This window comes from Sebastes umbrosus, chromosome 10 (assembly GCF_015220745.1).
Source record: "Sebastes umbrosus isolate fSebUmb1 chromosome 10, fSebUmb1.pri, whole genome shotgun sequence".
NCBI lineage: Eukaryota > Metazoa > Chordata > Actinopteri > Perciformes > Sebastidae > Sebastes > Sebastes umbrosus.
Window position 1 is genome coordinate 30,357,361 of NC_051278.1, and position 25,017 is coordinate 30,382,377.

A 25,017-nucleotide genomic window follows, 5' to 3' on the forward strand; every position below is an offset into this window, starting at 1 on the left:
CATCACTTTGTCACTCATGGAGCGATCAATCTTTGTCAAAATAAATTACAGACATCTCCGTGTTGTCTAGATGAAGTCCACAAATTCTCTGAGTTTGAGACCCGATCAGGGCAGAACAAACATGCTGATGATTTTAAAGTGGCAGTAGGCAGTATATTTTTGGCATCATTGGGCAAAAATTCCATAATAACCTTTCAGCATATTGTAATTCAAGTGTTCTGACTTCTGCTCCTCCTCATGGCTCTGTTTTCAGGCTTTAGAAAATCGAGCCTGTGACGGGAGACTTTGACCAATCACAGGTCATTTCAGAGAGAGAGCGTTCCTATTGGCTATGCTCCGCTCATGTGACCTGTAACCTGATCTCAACATGGCTGCCGGGTCACAAACTTTCTCTTTTTACAGCTAAACCGTGCACTACAAGATGATTCTGAAAATGTTTGAGGAGAGAAATAGGCATTAACGTAACAGAATATTGATTCATATTTGATCAGCGCTGCCTAGTTTGACTGTTTGGTTGGAGTTCGCGAGTGATTGACAGCCGGGTCTCATAGACAGCATCACGACAGCAGACCTCAGATCAGCTCTTACTGCTTGTTCTCCTCCGGTCTGTGAAATCTTGCAGATGCCGTTAGGAGCACCAGAGGACACCGAGGCACATGATGTTTTTCAGGTTACCTGATTCATGTACTACTGTCACGATATAGCGACCGTTTTATAAAAATAACTTTTTTTAATCATATCTTCTCCAATCTCGCCTACTTCAGCTTGAAAGGATTAATGATGATGGACCATCCTGTACTTCTCATTTGTCATCCTCCTCTTCTTCTTTTTATTCTTCTTCTTCTTCTTCCTTCTTCTTCTTCCTCCTCCTCAAAATGCCCAGCCCTGACCCACAGCTGCGCAGCAACTCTAATTCTCCTTAATTCTACAAATAAAACATAATTCCAGTGAGGTCTTATCCAGTTGTCTTTTATCATGTATACAGTAGCAGTACATTTCTCAGTGTAGAGTAAGATGGCTTTCCACCTTTGCTTCATGCTCATGGTTTAATGAAGACAACACTTTGACAGAAATAATGTCCTATAAAGTTGTTAAGCCTCATATTGAGAGCTTCACACAGTAATTACAATATGTTGAGAAAAGAGGGCTGATATCTGCTGAGATATGAGATTGTGCAGACCTTCTTCAGTTACTGATGACCTTAATAACCACGTAACAGATGCTGATTCTGTTATTTCTACAGGCCTGACATGGATGTGTTATAAAGGGAAGGGGGGCCCTGCGTTGTGCAGCGGGGCCCAGTCAGTTTGACTGACAGCCTTTTTCCATAAATTACTGAGCTCTTATTTTGCAGACTGCTATAAAAAAAAAAAGTTAGTTGGTAACATTAATGGTTTGTTTGTTTGTTTGTGTGTGGGTGTGCGTGCATGCAGGTACCGTGGTTATGACTGCAGGAACAACCTTTTCTACACTCAGGGGGGGGAGGTGTTGTACCACGTGGCGGCGGTGGGCGTGGTCTACAACCGGCAGCTGCACAGCCAGCGCTTCTACCTCGGCCACGACGACGACATCCTGAGCCTCAGCATCCACCCGCTGAAAGACTACGCTGCTACGGGACAGGTACACACACACACACACACACACACACACACACACACACACACGCACACACACACACACACACACACACACACACATACTTTATTTGTATTTAATTAATTAATTAATTAATTATTTTTAAAATTTTAAAATTAAAATTTTAAAATTGATTTTAATTTATGTATTTATTTATTTTTATTATTTTTATTAATTAATAAATTAATAAGTTAATTCTTTTTTTTTTTTTATGGGGTGGCAGTAGCCTTCTGGGCACTGCTGAGTTTCCCTTGAGCAAGGCACCGACTCCCTAAAAATCCCCAGGCGCTCTATAGTAGCCGCTCACTGCTGCTAATACACGAGGATGGGTTAAATGCTAAACTTCACTGTGTGCTGTGCTGTGCTGTGTGTGACAGTAAAGTTGGATTTACATTAACATTTTACATCAAATCAGTATAAAGGATCTGTACATGTACTTGAATCGTGTATCCTTGAATTCAGTCAGTGGCATTAAAAAGCGTGTACTGTGTGTGTGCAGGTGGGGAGGGACCCGGCCATCCATGTGTGGGACATCCAGACTCTGAAGTGTCTCTCTTTGCTGAGAGGTTTCCACCAGAGAGGAGTGTGTGCTCTGGACTTCTCAGGTAACCTGTGTGTGTGTGTGTGTGTGTGTGTGTGTGTGTGTGTGTGTGAACATCTGTCTTTACGAGGTCTGATTTGAGTTTCAGTCCTTGAAGGTGAGAGGACATTTATACTCCTCCCCAGTTTACTCACTTTTCAGCCATCAGGTCAATATACTGTACATCCCTCTGTTTGTACACCACAGTGATCTAGACTGAACTCTTTGCTCAGCTAGTTAATCTGTGTTAATGGATGAAGTAGCCACACACCAGACACCACATGTGTGTGTTGCCTTTTACATCTTATGCACCTGGCAGTGGTGGAATATAACTAAGCACATTTACTCAAGTACTGTAATTAATTACAGTTTTGAGGTACTTGTACTTAAATTGAGTAACTCCATTTTCTGCTACTTTATATTTCTACATTTTGGAGGCAAATATTGTTCTTTTTACTCCACTACATTTATTTGACAATATTAGTTACTTTGCAGATTTAGATTATTAATACAAAATATAAATCAACTAATAAATCATGATATGTTATTATCGATTAAGCTACCCAGTAGTATATAAAATTACTAAAATGATCGGTAACACGTTATAATAACCATTATTTATAAATGACAAATATTGATAGTTTATTAAACTTAACTTAGTTAATAGTTATTTTGCTTTTAACAAACAATGATATGATAATTAACAATGTTTACTAATTATTAGTAATGCTATAATTTCTATATATATATATATATATATATATATGTATATCTCATAGCTGATAGGAAACAATAAAGATTACATTCTGATTACATTAATAAAGTATCTGTTAACGGTTTATTGTTGTACACATTATATAACATAACATTTTATAACACTTTATATACTATATTAAGTATTTTTTACTGATTACCAAATTATTTGTGAACATTTAAGAAATTGTTTGAGATTACATAGATAGATGGACCAGAAATCAATTATTAGCCATCGAGTATTAATTATCAATCTGAATATCTATTTAGACGCTTGATAAAGTATTTATTAACTGAAGTGTTACAAATATCTGGTCCATCTATATATGTAGTGTTTATAAATGTTTTACAAACAAATTCTTAAAGGTTTGTAAACCTCATTAACAAATACTTAATATTGCGTATAAAATGTTATAATAAAAGCATAAATTAAATTAAAAATTAGTAAATGAGAATAACTACTGAAATATAGCATTACTAATAATTTAGTAAACATTATCAACTCTAATTGAATGGTTTGTTAACAGTAAAATAACAAACTACATTTGAATTATCAAATTACCATTTATAAATGATGGTTATGATAAAGTGTTACCATAGTATCTCCATGGTTACTAGCTGCAACATTAAAGTGATGAACACATGAATGCATCAATATTTATAATCCACTTATATAATATACATTATTCTGCATAATGAGTACTTTTACTTTTGGTACTTTAAGTATATTTTGATTCTCATTCTTTTGTACTTTTACATAAGTAAGATTTTGAATGCAGTACTTTTACTTGTGACAGAGTATTTTTACGTTGTGGTATTAGTACTTCTTCCATAACTGACACCTGATGACTGACAGGCAGCATTTCAATTGCACAGATCTCCAAATGGAGAAGTAAAGCACCTGTTCTCGAATTTATACTTACATACAACACTTTTTTTAAAGGTACTTTCCAACTCTGATAAGAAGTAGATTTCATCATCAGATGTTAAAGGAACAGCAAGTGGTTCTGATCAGGGTTCAGGTCTCCTGGAACCCTTCTGATATATTTCCTCTCTGTGTTCCTGATGCAGCTGATGGGAAGAGTTTGGTGTCGGTGGGAGTCGATGACGGACATTCAATTGTAGTCTGGGACTGGAAGAGAGGAGAGAAACTCGCTACTGCCAGGTACTTGGAAAAACTACTACTCTAAACTACTGCAATGTCAGTATCACTGTAAAAAAAACAACTACTAAAGGTCTACTTTACTGCTACTACCAGTAACGCTGATACCTCAGCTACTACTATTATCAGTACTGTTACTCCCATTGTCACTGCTACCATACGACTGCCACTACAACTAGCACATTTTTTTCCGTAATTATGTATTGGCAGTAATATCAGCTGTACGGAAACATACAAATAAAGCACAGCTCCCTCCATATTTTGGTATTTTTCCCTCAAAGCCCCCTCCCACCCATCCCTCACCCATCGCTGATGCAGAAAGGATAAAGAACAAAAAACATGGTTAAATAAAAAAAAAAAAGAAGAAGAAAAAAATACAAACAAAATAAATAATAATAAATAAAGTACACATTGACAGTAGTAGTAATTATAGGGTCAATCCCAAACTACAGATAAAACAGGCAAATAAAGTTTGCATCAAATACTCGTCTTATAAGCACCAAGCTCAGTGACATCAAGCACAAAGCACCATGTACAAAAGGAAAGATTAACTGTTAGTGGACATTTCTGTTAACATAGAGAAATACATCTCTTATACCATAATTCTATTAGTCTGCACAAATATGTGTCCAATTAAAATTAAAACATATACTACAAAAAAATACAAGTGGTCTTAATCATACTGAAGCACTGTCAGTCGGTCAAAATAAGATGAGAGGGGCTGCAAGGTATAGTAAAATTGAGGTCATACTTTATTACAAATTGTTGTAATAGTAGAAGTACAACTACTGATAGTGCTGTTTCACCCTCTGACACAACCGCAACTATTGAACAACTACAGCTACCATTACTACTATACTGACATCACAGCCACTGTTACTACTACTGGCAAAACTAATTTCACATTTGTGTAAATATGGAAGTGAGGGTGGCAGCTAGTGACTACTGTTAAAAGTATTGTTAGTATTTATAGTTTGGGTACAGTTTGAGTACATGTCCTGTTTCATTGTCAGTGTTTACCCAGCATCCCTGTCTCCTTCTCTGCAGGGGTCATAAGGAGAAGATATTTGTGGTGAAGTGTAATCCCATGCTGATGGACAAACTGGTTACTGTGGGAATCAAACACATCCAGTTCTGGCAACATGCAGGTAAAACGGCAGAAAGGATGTTTGACTAATTACTCTCAATCTCGTTTCTGCAGCAATGTAGTTTTTTATGCCTCCGGCGTATGGCCGGCATTATGTTTACGGGTTGTCTGTCCATCCGTCTGTACGTCCGTCCGGTCCATTCTCGTGATATCTCAGGAATGCCTGGATTACAATTTGGTGGTCAAAGCTCAAAGGTCAAGGTCACTGTGACCTTGCGTCTGTCCCATTCTCGTGAAAGTGATTTCTCAGGAATGCCTTGATCAAATTTCTTTAAATTTGGTAAAACGTCCACTTGGACTCAAGGATGACCTCATTACATTTTTGAGGTTAAAGGTCAAAGGTTAAGGTCATTTTGACCTCACAGAACATGTTTTTGGCCATAACTCAAGAATTCATATGATAATTATTAGGGGCGGCTGTGGCTCAGAGGTATGCCAGGTCGTTCACCAATCGGAAGGTCGGCGGTTCGATCCCAAACTCCACTTGTCGAAGTGTCCTTGAGCAAGATACTTAACCCCAAATTGCTCCCGAAGGCTGTGCCATCAGTGTATGAATGTATGTGTGAATGGGTGAATGCTGACATGTAGTGTAAAGCGCTTTATAAAATCAAGTCCATTTATGACAGTTTCACACAAATGTCTAATAAGAGGAAATGATGACATTTTGGACAGACATGGATGTAAATTGCAGCTCGGTTGCTGGTGGCATACAACTGCTTGCTTGTATTTTGTGAATTTGGAAGCTTGAACATGAAAGTTACCACTTTCTATTTTCTGGTGTTGCCCTCTGTGTTGTGTTGAATTCCCGAAATACTCGCTGTAAATTAATTTATACTCTATTGTCCTTTGCTGACCTTTCACTGCTGCAACAGCCGGTGTCCCAAATTACAATCTGATTAATCTAATGTAGACTCCTCCGTGTAACATTTGTGAAACTTTGTGACCTTTTAGACAGCGCTTTTCAAACTGTAAGAGTGCCTCCCCAGGGGGGAGAGGGAGAGTGGGTTGGGGTACGTGAGGCAAAGATTTGGCCCACACAGTCAACAGTTGCAGCAGCTGTGGCTGTGGAGGATATGAATTTACTGATAAACCTTGAAACTTACTCACTTTGTGATTGCTGCAGATTGCATCAAATTTCATACTTCCTCTCTGAGCCTTAACTCAGTCATATCTGAACACACTGACAAGATACGCATATTTCCAGATTCAGGGGGACTTATCCTTCCAGAGGATATCATTACCTCCGGAGCCCATCGTGAATAAGCATCCATATATCCGATCAGAAATCATAGAAAAACGACGCCCCTTATAACTACAGAACCTGCCTGAGAATCTTCACATTTTTATGTGTTCTTCGGTATCAAAGTAATCCAGTGATAGTTGTCTGTACATCCATGGGTTCACTGCAAACAGGAGCTGCTAATAAATCATTCAGCATACATTTAATGGAGACAATTTGACAAAATGTAAAGTAATAAAGGCAAAACAAAATAGGACTCATGTTGTAGCCAACACCTAACTAACACTAACACTAACACTGAATCCAGGGCAACATTATACTTCCTGTTTACATCCCCAGAATTACAGGAACTGAGGCTTTACTTTCCAGGATTACATTTTTTTTAACAGTTTTGTTATTAAGTAAAGGCAATAACACTAACTGACTGCAAATAAATGTCATTAATCTGACATTTAATACTCTCAATTTCCTGTAAATTTAATCTCAACTTCATGTGAATAGTTGTGGCAGTGAACTTTGTTGTTTAATAAAGTCGTGTCTGATAGAATACTTCACTGTTTGTCCTCCAGGTGGTGGCCTGACCTTCAGGCGTGGTGTGTTCAGGAGCGTTGGCCGGCCGGAGACCATGATATCGGTGTGTTACGGCCGCAGCGAGGCGCTGGTGTTTTCCGGCGCCGCCACCGGAGACGTTTACATCTGGAAGGAAGCGCTGCTGCTGAAAACAATCAAAGCCCACGATGGACCGGTGTTCGCCATGTTCTCCCTCGACAAGGTGAGGAGGACAGGTGTGTGTGTGTGTGTGTGTAAGAGAGGTGCTTGTACATAATCTGCTTTATGAAAGTTAAGCGACTCTTCAGGTCGGGTCGGAAACATCTTTTACATTGATGTTGATGTTGAGATGCACCTCTTGGCTCCAAACTTGTACCCCTCCTGCTCAAAATCACAACTCAGAACAATCAAATCAAGGTAAACATACTGCTTTAGTTTTAAAAAGAGCTCCATATAACTTTAAATCTTTTAGTTTTAAGTTCTTCATGTGGTAACGATGCCAACAGGAACTGCTGGGTTCAAGCATTTGTCTTTTATCAATTCCAGCAAAGCAGTCATTAGCAATGAAAATCTTTGGTCTCAGGTTCCTTCAACAATGCTCATAAAATATCTATATATAAAAAGGGAAATCACTCAAGTAAAAGTAAAAGCAAAATGATAATCTAAGACATAACATGGTGCAGTTAAAATGTATGGCATCAGTATAAACATAAGTAAATTTAAAATAGTAATGTAAATTTGTAAATTTGTAATTTTGTTGAACACAGTATTTCAGATGGGAAAACTGAATTTAAACTGGATGTTGTATCTATATGCATGATGAGAAGTAATATATGTAAACAGGAATGTAGTGTGTAATAATGAGGAGTACTAAAACATATATATGTATACAGAGATGTAAACAAGAATGTAGTATGTATAGAGAAGTGTATATATATATATGTATATATATATACGTATATATATATATACAGTATACAGTATATATATATATTTCTCTATACATACTAAATTCTTGTTTACACCTCTGTATATATATATATATATATATATATATTTAGTACTTCTCATTATTACATACTACATTCCAGAGGTACACAAACACAGAGGTGTCACAGTTTGTAAAACAGTATGCAAAGTATAGAAGGTAAATTAAGGTAAGTGACAATAGCTAATGCAGATTTGCCAAAATGTACAGAAATATAGGAGAAAAAATCTGGAACAGAAGAAAAACAAACAGAGTTATTGCCAGGAAGGTTTTATACAAAGTAGGATAAACTAAGTACTACAAAAACCAAGAATCATAAATATAAAACTGAAAGTTACAATAAAAGTGTTTTTTGTTTTTTTTATAAAAAAAAGTAATATTTTGCACATTTTTCATTTCAAACAGTGTTTAAAATGTCTCAAGTGTCTGTTTTGAAATTCATCAATTCATCCTGAGCCACCTCGACTGACTCCTTTTGACATGAAGCAGCAGCAGTTCTCCTTCAACTATGAACTGTAATTATGACTTCTGTATCTCATAATTACAACTTACTAATTAATAATTATAACTTACCATCTCATAATTACAAGAAAAGATCTCATAATTACGAGATAACAGGTGTTACAGAGTATTCTGTGACCTGATTAGGAATTTCAGCTTTATTCCCACTGCAGCCCTTTTCACTGCTTCATCGCTTTATTCCGCTACAAGTTGTATTAATGCGTTAACGAGATTAGTGGCGCTAAAACGAATTTGCGTTAACGTGTTATTATCACGTTAACCTCTGATAGCCCTAGTAGATTTACATTTTTTTGCTGTTGCCATTTCTACTTCCATCTGTTCCCACCCCCCTCTTTCTCTCTCTGTCATTGTTTTAACTCCCTTCGGTATACAACTCTCTCTCTCTCTCTCTTTATGTAACAGCTCATGTTCAACCTGATTTCATCTCATGTTCAGTCATCTGTTTTTGTACTTTATTCAAAATAACTTGATCCTCATTTCTGCTTGAACACCATCTGTATGTTACAACGGAGAATTAGGGCCACATTGGGGGAGATTTCGAGAATAAAGTCATAATATTACAAAAATAAAGTCGTAATTTAATGAGAATAAAGTCATGATTTTACAAGAAAAAAAGTCATTCCTCCTCCAGAAAAGAGTTCATTTCCCCATCAGGTCCATGTGACTCTTTCTTAGGAATAAACGCAGTTTCTTGCACAATCTTTTCAAGGTCCTGATACTGTATGTGGTGCTGATGTGCCAAAAGATTAAGTATTTTGTTATTTGTGAAACCTTTACTAAAGTAACACTTCACAAGATGCTCCACGTTCCTCATTTTCACACAGGCGACACGCTGCTCTATTTCCCCTCTAAAATAACACGTAAAATTACTGCTTTATAATATTATGACTTTATTCTCGTAATATTATGACTTTATTTGCGAAATCTCAGATTCATTTTTTTTTTCTCAATGTGGTCCTAATACTCCGTAGTAGTATGTGAATGGTGCCTGGATCTGGTTTTCTTCCTCAATATACAAATAAAACGTTAAAATTGAATCTTCTTTCGTTTTTTCCTTAAACTTAATGCCCGTTATTTCCTGCCTCGCATCTCCCAGTAAGATCTCGAAATGATCATGATGATGTATGTACGTTTTTACACCTATAAACATTTTTAATTATTGCCAGTGTGTGAAGTTGAGTTCTCCTTTAAGCTCGAGAGGTGTTTCCCAGAAGCATCGTAACTGAAGACACTTAAATGATGGTTGGCTAACGAGTGCCTCCTACACACTCATACGTAACCTGCAGGAGGAACCAAAAACAACATGTTTTATTGAAGTTTTTGTTAATTTTTACTTTTATCATGAATTGATCTTGTTAATAAATGTTTCATGTAAAACGAGGGGCCGTCCATCATCCTCCTCCTCTCCTTCTTCTGGCCTCATATCTTCATCTCTTCTGGCTTGAATCAAACTTTCCACGTGGTAAATGTTCAGGCTGGAGCTTTATAACCAAATTAATCCCACCTGTCTGCTGCTCACACCTGTCTGCCGCTCACGCCTGTCTGCTGCTCACGCCTGTCTGCTGCTCACACCTGTCTGCTGCTCACACCTGTCTGCTGCTCACACCTGTCTGCTGCTCACGCCTGTCTGCCGCTCACACCTGTCTGCTCCTCACATCTGTCTGATGTTCACATCTGCCTGCTCCTCACATCTGTCTGATGCTCACATCTGCCTGCTCCTCACACATATCTCTGACTCTAAAATCTAAAAATGATGAAAATGAATGTGGAATGGAAACGTTTAGTCTTTCAAAAACACATCGTCTATTTCCTAATACCAACTTTTATAGAATATCTTTATTATTTTCAGTGTTCTGGGTGTCTGGGAGTGAATGTTTCATGATGAAATGTAAAAATAGACTCTTTCCAAGTAACACAACATCGACTGTGTGAGAGTTTTCAGAGGAAACATCAAACAGATGTGAAGATCTCAGGCTGAGTGGGAGGGCGAGAGAGAAAAGCCTGTCAGGGGAGGATGACAAGACTGAAGGATGGCAGCACACAGCTCTGACAGAGGAAGGAAGGAAGGAAGGAGGGAAGGAAGGAAAGGAGGGAGGCAGATGGGAGAGAAAGATGTGATAGCATCAAGATATTCCTGCTTTGTCTTAGCAGAGTAAAGATCTGTACTGGCCACTTATTGATTTATCTTAGTCACTAGCAAGGACCGCGCCACGGCAATGTGATTTTCAAGGTTTAATGAAATGAGGAAGTATTGGATGTTGAGGATGGACGGATGAGTGGATAAGGGAGGGGATGAACATGAGGGGAGGAAGTTTAGGCCAGTCTGGGACGAATATATATAAGGAGGAGACTCAGCGTGGAGGATCCGTCTCGGGAGTTGTCACCCGAGCTGGTTACGGGTATGAGGGATGAGGTAGGGAGGGAAAGGGATGGGACTGAGACAAACAGGACGGGATGGGTTAACCAGGTATAAGTAGGCTTGACAAGTGATTAGGCGTGGCCCTGCTCCCAAACCTCCCAAAAGTAGCTTTATAACTCAGTGAAATCAATAAAGATAATAATCAGGGCTGTCAAACTTAACGCGATAATAACGCGTTAACGCAAATTCGTTTTTAACGACCACTAATTTCTTTAACGCAATTTGAGATTTTTGGTTGTAGCGGGCTCAGTTTTAAAGCTAGAGTGAAGATACTGGTATCATATGAAACTAGAAAACCTAAAGAATCCATTGGTACCATGTCATACTAGCTTGTCATGAAGGAGGTTAAATGACGCTCCAAACTGTCATGGCCATTTTTAAAGGGGTCCCTTGACCTCTGACCTCCAGATGTGTGAATGTAAATGGGTTCTATGGGTACCCACGAGTCTCCCCTTTACAGACATGCCCACTTTATGATAATCACATGCAGTTTTGGGGCAAGTCATAGTCAAGTCAGCACACTGACACACTGACAGCTGTTGTTGCCTGTTGGGCTGCAGTTTGCCATGTTGTGATTTGAGCATATTATTTTATGCTAAATGCAGTACCTGTGAGGGTTTCTGGACAATATTTGTCGTTGTTTTGTGTTGTTAATTGATTTCCAATAATAAATATATACATGCATTTGCATAAAGCAGCATATTTGCCCACTCCCATGTTGATAAGAGTAAATAAATACTTGACAAATCTCCCTTTAAGGTACACTTCGAAGAGATACAAAAAAATGGGCAATTAATTTGCGATTAATAAATGGACAATCATGCGATTACATATTTTAATTGATTGACAGTCCTAATAATAATAATTTCTTTTCAGGGCTTTGTGACGGGTGGGAAGGATGGAGTGGTGGAGCTGTGGGACGACATGTTTGACCGCTGTCTGAAGACGTACGCCATCAAGAGAGCATCGCTGTCCCCGGGCTCTAAAGGTGCACACGACTAATCCTTTACCCTCACGCCAAGCATGAACCCTCAAACATCCCTTTTGAAGAAGTGAGGACACAACAACACGTCCTCACTTTCCAAAAATAGTAACTTTAATATTGTGGGAAAAGGAGGATGGCAGACTAAGCTACAGCTGCAGCCTACACCTGTTGGCCAATGTCTCTCTGATATTCATTATTTTGTGGCTGTGTGAGCACTTATTAACATTTTGGTTTAGTGAACTTTAAAAGTTAAAGTTACATTTTAACATCTCACAAGTAAAACAGTGTGTTACTATGGCTACTTTATATGTTTTTGTTCTCATTCTCCTTTAACAGGCCAGAGATGCTCTTTTAACAGTGGTTGATTTTTCTCTTTCTAGCTGTAGGAAATGTCTGCTATCTAATAAGGTTTTGTAGATTAAATTATGGGGAACAACATAGTCATAATTGCTGTCCCTGTTTAGGATTATAAGTAAAGCAGTAGAAACAGTAGAAACTCTTCTATCCAACACTGCCATCAGGTGGACACAAGGTGACACACACTTCTGTCTGTAGAAATGGAAATGTACGTTTTAAAAAGTTACCCTTAAAATGGACTAAAAGACTAATGACTTTATCCTGTGTGTATGTATGTGTGTGTGTGTGTGTGTGTGTGTGTGTGTGTGTGTGTGTGTGTAGGCCTGCTGCTGGAGGACAACCCGTCCATCAGGGCCATCACTCTGGGTCACGGTCACATCCTGGTGGGAACCAAAAACGGAGAAGTTCTGGAGATCGACAAGACCGGACCCATGACCTTGCTGGTGCAGGTACGTCTGGAGTCGTACAATTGTGCGTGGGGCCGTGGGGCCGTGGGGCTGTGGCTCAGAGGGTAGAGCGGGTCGTCCACCGATCGGAAGGTCGACGGTTCGATCCCCGGCTTCTCTGGTCACATGTCGAAGTGTCCTTGAGCAAGACACTGAACCCCAAATTACCCCCGAATCCTGTGTGAATGAGTATTTAGATTAGATCCCGATGGGCAGGTTGGCACCTTGCATGGCAGCATCTGCCATCAGTGTGTGAATGGGTGTGTGAATGGGTGAATGCGGACATGTAGTGTAAAGCGCTCTGAGTGGTCAGAAGACTAGAGAAGCGTTGTATAAATGCAAGTCCATTTACCATTTACAATTCTTGCGTCTGTGAACTCCTCAAAGCCATTGCTGTCAACAGTTTAACCTTTGTTTTAAATCGGAGCTCAAGGCTTATTAAACTGTACGTAACACTGTCACACTGTCACATGTCCCTTAAAGGGATTTTTTTGAAGTGGGGTTGTATGAGGGACTCAGTCCATAGTCAGAGTATAATACCTATAGTAGATGATGGTCGGCACGCCGCTAGTTTGGAGAACCAGTACCAGCACGGGAGCAAAGCAATCTACTGCTGTGGACATGGGCTGCAGCAAAACGTATATTAACCATTTAAAAAAAATCTATATCAGTTTAAGTGTACGCTATATTCAGAATATTTTCACCGCTTTATCTTGCTGTTAGACAGCCCTTTCTGACAGGGAACTGAAGCCGTTTTCTATGCTCTTCTTAAAGCCACCAGACTCCATTGACAAATGCTGGTCTATTGCTGCCTTGATGGGTCAGTGTGTTTGTGTTATTGTGTGACTTTGGTGTTTTAAAGGGTTAGGTCGGATTCACCAAAGTCACACAATACATAAGTATCTCATACAACCCCACCAAAAAATCCAAACTATCCATTTAAATCTTAATGTTTAGCCATTGACAGTCCCCGATCCATCCCGGCTGCTAGATCTGTTCTACACATGTGCGGGCGCGCCTACCCAGTATGCCTTGCAGGAAGACCTGCCCCTACTCTGCCTCTGATTGGCTACCGGCTTCTAAACTTAAACGCTGTTCTTTTTATACATCCATGTTAAACGCTAATGGTAGGTAGCCTAGCTATGATACTGACCGGAGCTTCTGAGTTGCTCTCCTCAGCCACGGCAATCTGAAGGGCAGGCTACCCGGTCCGAACACCGGTATGTTGTTTCATCATTAAATTCAATAATGAGAATTTTTGAAGCGAGAAAACAACTGTGTAGATTCTGAATATTGGCAGTTTTATGAAAATTGATTGACATTTTCGGAATTGAGAAACTCCACAAACTGGCGCTTCAGCGAACTCGCACTGGCAGGGATTGTCAGCCAGGCACGCTGACAGAACCCGCTATGAGCTAGCAGGAGTTCTCTAGAGACCAGTCTCACAGACACGCCTGCGGGCTGGCCAGTCACGCTCACAGAACCTGATGTCTCACGAGACCTTTTTGTAGACAAGAGGCTTTTATTTCCGTTGACGGATGGCTTTTATACATTTTATATTCCCATATTTTCGTATTTATTAGAGGCTATCAATTATCTTGGCAAGAGAATTATCTATCAGACAGTTATTATTACTAATAATAATAATAATAATAGCGTTGCACCAGAGCAAGGCAGATAACCACAGGTTACTGTTAATTTTATAATGAACATTTGTGTTGTGATAATAACTAAATGTGTAAGGGAAATAAAAGCCTCTTGTCTACGAGAAGGTCTCTAGAGACAGTGGGTTCTGTGAGCGTGACTGGCCGGCTCGCTAGCCAGCGATGCCCGCAGGCACGTCTATGAGGACCAGTCTCTTGAGAGAGCTCCAGCCAGCTCAGCTCATAGCGGGTTCTGTCGGCGTTCCTGGCCGGGCGGCTGGCTGACAACATTTGGAAAACAATATTTCCCAGAATGCAACAGGTGTCCTAAAGGAAAATGTCATTGGGTGAAGCTTATGTTTGACACATTGACCAGTGGACATGTTGACAGTCCGTAATTACACACTGCAAACATGAGAGAAAAAAAGATAAGGAATGAATGGAAGCTCAAACTTTTAATGACAAAACAATCTCACCATTAAGTCCATTAGTAGATGTACCTCTGGAGCTTTTGATCACATCACATGATCCTCATCAGCAGAGTGAGTTTAATTGTAGATGTTCAAGAAAGAACAAGTTTTCAATCTTTTCTTTTAACATGAGTGAGAAGCTGTCTACATTTCAATGACAACGGGGCAAACGAGAGACATGAAGTGATATGATTGAAAGCTCCAAAACAGCTACTAAATGGACCTTGTGGTTCTACTGCTTCTGTTTGAATAAATGTGCATGTCTTTATCACACGTGTGTGTGTGTGTGTGTGCGCTCGCGCACGCGTGCAAGTGTGAGAGAGGACCTCAGGTATTTTTAACTGTCTGGTAGTCTGGTACGGCACCGGTTGCCATGGTGAGGAGAGCCGTCTGCTGCAGATCGATCAGCAGTTACAAAACACAGAAACACACACACACTCACCTACACACATCTCCACACTTTTCGGTCTAGATTAAGTACATTTAGTGTGTGTGTGTGTGTGTGTGTGTGTGTGTGTGTGTGTGTGTGTGTGTGTGTGCGTGTGTGTGTGTGTGTGTGTGTGTGTGTGTGTGTGCGTGCGTGTGTGTGTGCGTGTGTGTGTGTGTGTGCGTGTGTTTGCGTGTGTGTGTGTGTGTGTGTGTTTGTATGTATGAAGTCTGATATTTCCTGAGTGCTTTTAGATGTTGGCACTGATGTGATGCATGCAACGGTGTGACAATGTGTGTGAGTGTGTGTGCGTGTGTGTGTGTGTGTGTGTGTGTGTGTGTGTGTGTGTGTGTGTGTGTGTGCGTGTGTGTGCGTGAATGTGTTGTGTGTTTATGCATGTGTCTTTCAGGAGTAGGTTTTCACAACGAAATTAACAACAAATTAGAGTACAATTGATCGTGCTTTCTATAATAATAGCAGTGTAACAGTAAGAGAATAATAAAGACTTAAAGCCGTTTCACACCAATTATGGGTTTTTGTCAAAAAAATTACCACGTAAATTTATAAAAACTGATTTTATGGGTTTATGGGTTGTGTTTGACCAATGAAATCCTTTGTTCCAACTGATGTCATACCTCCAGGCATAGCTCCAGGTAGCTATGCTGCCAAAATGGGGGAACGTCTCATCAATTTGGTTTCTCACCACCCGATATTGTACGTAAAACACTGCGACAATTACCTCAACAACCAAATAAAGCTCGAGATCGCCCGTACGTGCTAGCCCCAACAGTTAGCGTTAGCATCAACATTTTTGGTCCGATTAGTTTAAGTTCTGTGTTGTTAACGTTATCCCCTTAGACATTCTCTGTCTGGATAGGTTTGTGTTGTGTGGAGTGGACACGGACACTATTTAGGAAGAAATTCATTGGGTCTCATTCATAAGATGTGTGCAAGTTTACAGGCAACAGCTGGTTAGTTAGCTTAGCTCAAAGACTGGAAACAGGGGGAAACAGCTAGCATGGTTCTGTACAAAGGTATACCAAACCATTTTTACATTTGATGAAAATGGAACACGGCAATGTGGATAACTCACACCAGACTGGAGTGTGCATAGTTGTCATGCGGAAAAATTTGCATGCAGATTTTCCATACTGCTGCACAGCATTTTTGTATCGCACTGGTGAGAAACAGCTTTTGTGCTTTATGACAGATAATAAATAGTAAATATAGTAAATATATATATGTCACTGAACACTTTACATTACTTTGATGCTCAATTCTAGCATCTTTTTAGTAGAATATTAAAGCTGAAGTAGGCGAGATTGGAGCAAATATGATTAAAAAAAGTTATTTTATAAAACGGTTGCTATATCGTGACAGTCGTACATGAAACAGGTAACCTGAAAAAAATCATGTGCCTCTGTGTCCTCCGGTGTCCTGCGGTGCTCCTAACGGCATCTGCAAGATTTCACAGACTGGAGGAAAACAAGCAGTAAGAGCTGATCTGAGGTCTGCTGTCCAGCTGCTCTCTATGAGAGCCGGCTGACAATCACTCTGAACTCCGACCAAACGGTCAAACTAGGCAGCGCTGATCAAATATGAATCAATATTATGTGTGTGTGTGTGTGTGTGTGTGTGTGTGTGTGTGTGTGTGTGTGTGTGTGTGTGTGTGTGTGTGTGCGTGTGTGTGTGTGTGTTTAGGGTCACATGGAGGGTGAAGTCTGGGGTCTGGCCCCTCACCCCCTCCTCCCCGTATGTGCCACCGTCAGCGACGATAAAACCCTGCGACTGTGGGAGACATCGGCCAATCACCGCATGGTGGCCGTCCGCAAGCTGAAGAGAGGTAAAGACCGCCAGCTTTATTCTGTTTTTTTACAACTCCTGTATATTTGACAAAATCATCCATCACTTTTCAGATGATTTCCTTCCTCCTGGACATCCGATGGTTTCAGTTCATTTCTATGAAAATCAACTTGACTTTACACTCGCTTCAGAGAGATAATCCACCTGATAATCTTCCCGTAGTACTTTAGTTGAGGGCAGAGAGTGTTGCTCTTACATCTGAGTTTTGAGAGTCACCTTCTCAACAGCGACCTCTTCAATGCAAAAAAATTACCAAACTTACATTTTATGAAATGCAGTTTGTTCAGGGTTTGATTCCCTCACACAGCTTATGAACAAAAGGTTTTTCAGTCAGAGGCTCCTTGGAACACACAACTATAGTGTTGTGATGATAATTTAAAAACAGATACTTGTGTTGCTGGAAGGAATATTGTTTTTCTCTTTTCATGTGGCTAGGCTAGCAGTTTCCCCTCATGCTTCCAGTCTTTAAGCTAAGCCAGGCTAAACATGTCCTGGATCTAGCTCTGTACTGGACACACGGATCTGAAACGCATATCCATCTTTTTATTTGACTCTGGGAAAGACGGGGAACAAGATGATTTCTATAAATGTTGGACTGTTTCAATCATCCATCCATTTGTATGCCTCCGCACCGGCAACAGCGACTGCATTATGTTTTTGGGTTGTCCGTCCATTCTTGTGAACGAGATATCTCAGGAACGCCTGTAGGGAATTTCTTCAAATTTGTCACAAACGTCCACTTGGACTCAAGGATTAGCCGATTAGAATTTGGTGGTCAAAGGTCACTGTGACCGCACAAAACACTTTTAATTCTTGTCTGCCTCTTCAGACCTCTCTCTCCCTAGCAACGTTTTCCAGCTCCTCCTGGGGGATCCTGAGTTGTTCCCAAACCAGATGAGATATGTAATCCCTCCAGCATGTTCTGGGTCTACCGCGGGGCCTCTTACCAGTTGCCCGGAAAACCTCCAAAGGATGATTAGATGCCTTAAGTACCTCAACTGGCACCTGTCGGACTGTTAGAAAGTATACGAGGTAGAAGCTTGGTGGAAGCAATCACGGGCAGGCAGAAAGCAGCTTTTAATTTACAGATTTGATATTTAGATGATGTTGCAGAATTTTCTAGAGTAGTTTGAGCATTTTATGGCTCTATTATGCAGTAAAAAATTGAGAGCTGACAAGAAAGGAGGGGCAGAGACAGGATGACAGGACACTGGCTGGACTTCTGACATCAGCCTCCTGCCAACTCTGGGAATAATTCAATTACCACAGTTATTAACTAGATTATGAAATAATAAGGTTATTGATTGACCGCCTGTGTTTTCCAGGTGGTCGCTGCTGTGCCTTCTCCCCTGATGGAAAGGCGTTGGCGGTCGGTCTGAGCGATGGCGGCGTGCTCGTGGTGAACGCCGACACGCTGGAGGACCTGCTGAGCTTTCACCATCGGCGTGACGCTATCTCTGACGTCCGCTTTACCCCAGGTACACACAAATACATACATACACATTAACACAAATATTACTGCTTAAAGATAAACCCACTCATCCTCACTTTTATCCATCACGGTGTCAGACTCAGGTAAATTCCTGGCGGTGGCGTCACACGACAGCTTCGTGGACATCTACAACGTGCTGAGCAGTAAGAGAGTGGGGATCTGTAAAGGAGCGTCCAGTTACATCACACACATCGACTGGGACGCTCGAGGTAACACAGTGCTCTATATATGCGTTCTACGTTCATTAATTCAGCATTTGTAAGAGGAAGATTGCATTATTTACGTGTGTGCGTGTGCATGTGCATGTGTGTGTGTGTTTTGCAGGTAAACTGCTGCAGGTGAACACAGGAGCCAAAGAGCAACTTTTCTTCGAAGCCCCGAGAGGAAGAAGACAGACCATCAGAAATTCTGAGGTCAGTGTGTGTGTGTGTGTGTGTGTGTGTGTGTGTGTGCGTGTTTGTGTGCATGCGTGAAATAAAAACAAGGGTGGATATGGTATATGTCCACAGCTTCATTCCTTTCCACACCTCCTAGTTATTGTCTATGTAAGCAGCCGTGCAACGCATTCTGGTAGCGTGGCGGTGCGATTCGAGAGACGGGGCATCACGTTGACCGCTCCTTATATGCATTAAGTTGAGGTCTAGGCCACTTTATGCAAATCAGGGGCGTCCGGCGCAACTCGCCGCCTCTGGAAACTCCCTAGAAACCTTTAAATGATGCACATTTTTGTGATGTATATGGGCTATTCTACCGAATTGGTTCAAACTGTGGTCCCACAATAAAAAATATAATAAACAAAACAAGTAAGTGTTTAAACCTTAGATATTTATTACACCTCATTCTAAGACCAACACGGCCCGTGGGCGCACAGATGGGCAAATGTACACTTGCTACTTACACAACGTGGGCACTGGCCATTAAAATGACAACTGTGTCGGTCTGAAACTGGCAACGACAGTTGTGGTGCGGCGCTTTGCGCCGGGTGTATGACAGGGCCCATAATGTTTATGTCAACTAAACATAATGTACCAACTAAACATCGCTTTGATTTAAGAAATACAACAATATAATCAGGTATTTGTTCTGAAATACTCATCTAAAGTGTTATTATCCTCTTTTTCTCTATTTGTCTTTAGAAGATTATCTTATCTCATTGTTGTATGATTGTGTGTGTGTGTGTGTGTGTGTAGCTGGAGCGGGTCGAGTGGTCCAGCTGGACGTGTGTTCTGGGTTCGAGCTGTGACGGGATCTGGCCGACGCACAGCGACATCACCGACATCAACGCCGCATCGCTCACCAGAGACCGAACGCTGCTCGCCACAGGAGACGACTTCGGCTTCCTCAAACTGTTTGGCTACCCTGTTCGAGTACGACAGACGGACTTGATTATTTCCTTCCTGGTTGCCTGAATTCTTTCTTTCTTTCTTCTTGATTGAATTAAATCTTTCTCTTTCTTTTCCTTTGTTATTTCTGTTATTTCCTCCCTTATTTCTTTCCTTTGTCTTTCTTTGTTTCTTTTTTTATTGTATTTCTTCAGCTGATCTGAGAACTTAAAAATAATAGGCTACTTTTCCTGTAAATACCTGGAGAATGATACATGCTTAATCTAGAGTCAAATTTGAATGCAGGACTGGTATTTCTACTGCACTATTTTTGCATTGATGTAATACTTCTTATGACATCTGTCACCGATGTGAACGGGTCATCAAGCGTATTTCTGTTCCCCCTCCTCCCTCCAGGGTCAGTACGCTCGTTTTAAGCGTTACGTGGGCCACAGCGCCCAGGTGACCAACGTTCGCTGGGCTCAGGACGACTCCGCCCTGCTGACTGTGGGCGGGGCCGACTCCGCCCTAATGATCTGGGCGAGGGAGCGAGGAACCGGGGTCAGTGGAGAGGGGGAGGGGCCTGTGTGTCGTGACAACCGACCGCCCGTGGACAGCGAGGAGTCGGACGACGACATCGAGGAGGATGGAGGTGGGTGTGTTCACATTTCTATTCGAGCTGTTTTTAAGATGGAATTCTGCAAAAGCCTAAAACCAAGACTTGAACCCGGCCTGTTCCCTGACTGAACCGAGCTTGGAGACCGAGTTGTGGAGGGGCGTTCCTGTTGAGCATGGATGCCGTGGACTTATTGGACGTAATTTGGCATTTAATTTGGAGGACTTGTTACAAATGTGAGACCTGAGACCGAGGCCATATTTTCTTATATCCTCTTCAAAGACAATTAAATGCTTGCTTTGGAATAGCTTACTCACAAATTAAAATAATAAACATTAACAATAGGAACAGACCAACACAGATTAATGCACAGCGGCCATCCAGCACAAAACATATAGAACTTCGACTAGCTGATAAACCAGAGGTTTAGTGGCAATACAGGTAACTATTGCATTTGAAAATAATCCAACTCGAGCCCATAGTTTTACGAAACAAAACTCTAATTTATGAGTGTGTGTGTGTGTGCGTGTGTGTGTGTGTGTGTGTGTGTGCGTGCGTGCGTGCGTGCGTGCGTGTGTGTGTGTGTGTGCGTGTGTGTTTGCACATGTGCGTGTGCATATGAAGGCTATGACAGTGACGTTGCACGGGAGAGGACAGTGGATTACACCACTAAGATGTACGCCGTCAGCATCAGAGAGATGAGAGGAACCAAACCTCACCAACAGCTGAAGGAGGTGTCTGCTGAGGAGAGGTATGCATACACACACACACACACACACACACACACACACCATTAACAAGGGACCGTGACAACAGGTTGTTTTTAACAGCCTGTGTCAGATTTGTCAGGTCCAGAGTTTAAAGCTGCACCAGACAACTTTGCATGTTGGCGCCCCTCTGTGGCAGTGATCGATGTTACGTTAAATTAAACTCAGTTCAACTACAGATAACAGGAACAACCCGATATCCCGATAGACCTGCCTGTCCACCAGAGGATAGCGTGTCAGTGTCAAGTTTTGCCTCGCCGAGGCGTGAATACTACACACACATATGAAGCATATGAAGGTGCAGTACCAGCAGGGGGCAACAAAACCACTTAGTTTAGGTTTAGGAAAAACGTCATGGTTGGCCTTAAAATACAGTAAGTACATAAATCAGTGCTCAAAGTGGGCCGTACTCACCGGTAGCAGGACAAGCACCATTTTACTCCTTCGCATACTGTGACTTTTTCTTGTGCACCGTCACTTCTCACAAGCTGCCGGTACTCTTCTCTGCCCTCTCCATATCATTTTTGCATCGCGCCGCATTAGTCGTATGACCATAAAAACTATGTGGGGAGAATCTGGACGAGCCGAAATGTTCAGAGGAAGGCAGTGATATGTGTAAATAATAAAATAATCATTTAACTAGTAATAACAATAATGGTCCAAAATGATGTAAAATTGCATATTTTTAAAGGGACTGTTTGTAACTTCTTACATGTATAAATCATTGTGGGTCAGTGTCCCATGCGCGCTCGCGTGTGGCTACGCTGTTCAGACTCAGACTCCAACACAAACTACACGGAAGCACCAAAACTGCAAAGTTTTATCTAGTGAAGCCCGTCTTGCAAAACAATGTTGGCCGCGGTCGGAGGACGCGGCTTTGGTCTCCACTGTGTGTACAAGCTGAAACCTTTAGCAAACTTTTTATGAACTATTTCATTTTATCCTTGGTGTGTGTCATCAGTGGTCACTGTGTGTGGTTGGGGTGTGTGTGTCGTGTGTGTGTGTTAATGTGTGCCTCCATACACTTGTATTTGTGTGTTTAAATTTTGCATCTCATGCATGCACAGCTTCTGCATGATCAGTTAATATTTTGTATCCCTTCATGAAACAAATTCAGTTTTTCTGTGTGTTTCCACATTGCACATACTAACAGATTGTTATAATTTCAGTGTTTTCAGTGAGTTTCTGTCTTCAAAACACTCAACAACAAAGGGCACCTTAAAGGTACAAACTTATCATTAAAAACAACCAAAATGCAATACTTCCATGTTGCGTTAGTGACTTTAAAGCTCTGCCAGAAAGAGCACCTTAGCCACAAGATGTGGTTTTGTAAAAAAGTATGTTGAAATTGAATTACATTTCCCAGTAACTTTTGGGTTGCATTGACAGAATAATGTGACAATTTTAGCAGTGAGCTATTTTTTCCACGCGGCACCACGAACAAACACTGCAGCGATATATTTACTCTTGAAGCAAATAGTGAGGCAGCTAAGCTGAAATATTCATAACTATTGTGCCTTTTGCAATAAAAGCAAGACATTTGGCACAGACGTAGATTTATATGTTATGAAAAGATATAGATATCGGGGCGCTAAAAATTTGGCTCCTGGAGGCCATGTCAGACATTTTTCAATATGGTTAAGCTACGTGTTGCTATGAAGCTAACACATAGCTTCATAGCAACACATACCTTCATAAAAACACATAACAACACATAGCTTTATAGCAACACATAGCTTAAATAAAAACACATAACAACACATAGCTTTATAGCAACACATAGCTTAAATAAAAACACATAACAACACATAGCTTCATGAAAACACATGATAACAAATAGCTTCATAACAACACATATTAACACATCATAACAACAAACCGTGATCCACTCACAGGAGCAATTGATGATGATTTTTAGTTGGGCATATATCGCGGCTAGTTACTGTAGCAATACAACCAAACCCAAGTTCTTCCAAAGTTCAGTATCGCTTTAACTGTGATTAGAGGTTAATGGAGACCCAGAACTTTATCCAGCGATAGCTCTGTCAATTTGACTGCTAATGAAAAGATAAATGTACCGATGGAAAGCTGGATATCTTGCTGTTCTATAGTTTGTTTGTTATTCTATCATGAAGGTAAGGGGGTGAGGTTTGACCCTGAAGTGACCCTGAAGTGACCATGGAACCATTTGGGTTTCACGTTTTTCTCAGGTTAAAAGCTTTTAAAAGCACCCTTAAAAAATAAAGAGGGAAAAAAACAAGTCTGCTTGTGTCAGCTTGAACACACCTTAAAAATCATCAAGACATTTTCTGCCGCAATTTGGAATATTAAAGGGACTGTTTGTAACTTCTTACACGTATAAATCACCCGGGTCGGTGTCCCATGCGCGCTCGCGTATGCGCGCTAGCGCTCACGCTCGCATATGCGCGCTCGCGTGTGGCTATGCTGTTCAGACAAGACTCAAACACAAACTACACGGAAGCACCAAAACCGCAAAGTTCTATCTAGAGAAGCCCGTCTTGCAAAACAGTGTTGGCCGCGGTCGGAGGACACGGGGGAGACCGTAGCTTTGGTCTCCAGGGCTGGAGTCTCTGCCTTCACTCAGCTCGCTCCGCTCTCACGTGCATGCGCGCACACTCCACACTGCAGAAGAGTTAGTAGCTCTGAGAATATCTAGTGAATGTACAGTGGACGTTTGTGCAGAAATAACTGCTGCAGCTCCTCCAGACCAACAGAGGTTTCCCGTGTCTTGTGAAGTGACGGGGCTCCGCAGCGAGAAACGTTATCGTCTCCGACCAAAACTCCGGCATCTCCCCTGTTCCCTCCGGCCACGGTCGGGAGGCTGAGGCAGGAAAAGCCAACACTAGGATCGGCAGTGATTCATGGAGAGACCTTCGTCTGGTCAGCTAACATTACTGCCAAGCAGCTGAAATATAGAGTGATATTGTGGTTTTAGCTGACGTGTGTCTCCTCACTGTTTTGAGCGATGCTCGTTAATGTTTATGTAGAGCGAACACAAGCGCGAGCCCGACGCTGACTTTCGTTGACTTAACGGCCACAGGTGTCACTGTTAACAAGCATTTCTAATTCTTACAATCAGTCCCTTTAAGCGCCTATTTGGCGGCAATTTTGAAAAATGGCTGCCACGGCCCTCAGGCCCCAAATTGGTGTCGCCCCAATGTCTATATCATTTCATAACATATAAACCTCCATCTGTGTCAAATGTGTTGCTTTTATCGCAAAATTAGGTGTTGTGCTTAACTGCCGCTCTAAAAGAAAAGCTTAGACATTATTCCCCCCCCCTAGTTTGTTCTCCACCACTTCCTCATCTTCCTCGTCGAGACAATTGAGCAGCGGGATTTATTTTGTATTATTATTTTTTAATGGTGTGGAGTAGAGACTGGCAACTGTAGGTGCATCCCGCTATGGAGGATGAAACCTGCCAAAATCAAAAAATAAATAAATAAATATGTAATTTGATGTAGCAAAACTAATATTAAAAATAGAAGTAGCCATTAATTGATTGATACAATGTGACAAATCTCTATCTCTCTATATATACAGTATATATATGCAAACATAAATAATACATTTAAAAATTAATAAAAATAAACTCATATATAAAGGGGAAAAT

At 41.0% G+C, this 25,017-nt stretch overlaps 1 protein-coding gene across 4 annotated transcripts in view; it reads left to right on the top strand.

Moving 5' to 3' along the window:
• LOC119496091 (echinoderm microtubule-associated protein-like 6) overlaps positions 1-25,017 on the top strand; it is a 114,657-nt gene that overhangs the window by 71,531 nt on the left and 18,109 nt on the right. For all 4 annotated transcript variants that reach the window (XM_037783156.1, XM_037783158.1, XM_037783157.1 and 1 more), the window contains exons 17-30: positions 1,434-1,620; positions 2,135-2,240; positions 4,040-4,133; positions 5,178-5,278; positions 7,087-7,289; positions 11,872-11,983; positions 12,659-12,786; positions 17,025-17,166; positions 18,512-18,664; positions 18,756-18,887; positions 19,003-19,091; positions 19,869-20,045; positions 20,418-20,652; positions 21,241-21,367. In XM_037783156.1, coding sequence (XP_037639084.1) covers positions 1,434-1,620; positions 2,135-2,240; positions 4,040-4,133; positions 5,178-5,278; positions 7,087-7,289; positions 11,872-11,983; positions 12,659-12,786; positions 17,025-17,166; positions 18,512-18,664; positions 18,756-18,887; positions 19,003-19,091; positions 19,869-20,045; positions 20,418-20,652; positions 21,241-21,367 — 1,986 coding nt within the window. The remainder of the gene's footprint in view (positions 1-1,433; positions 1,621-2,134; positions 2,241-4,039; positions 4,134-5,177; positions 5,279-7,086; positions 7,290-11,871; positions 11,984-12,658; positions 12,787-17,024; positions 17,167-18,511; positions 18,665-18,755; positions 18,888-19,002; positions 19,092-19,868; positions 20,046-20,417; positions 20,653-21,240; positions 21,368-25,017) is intronic.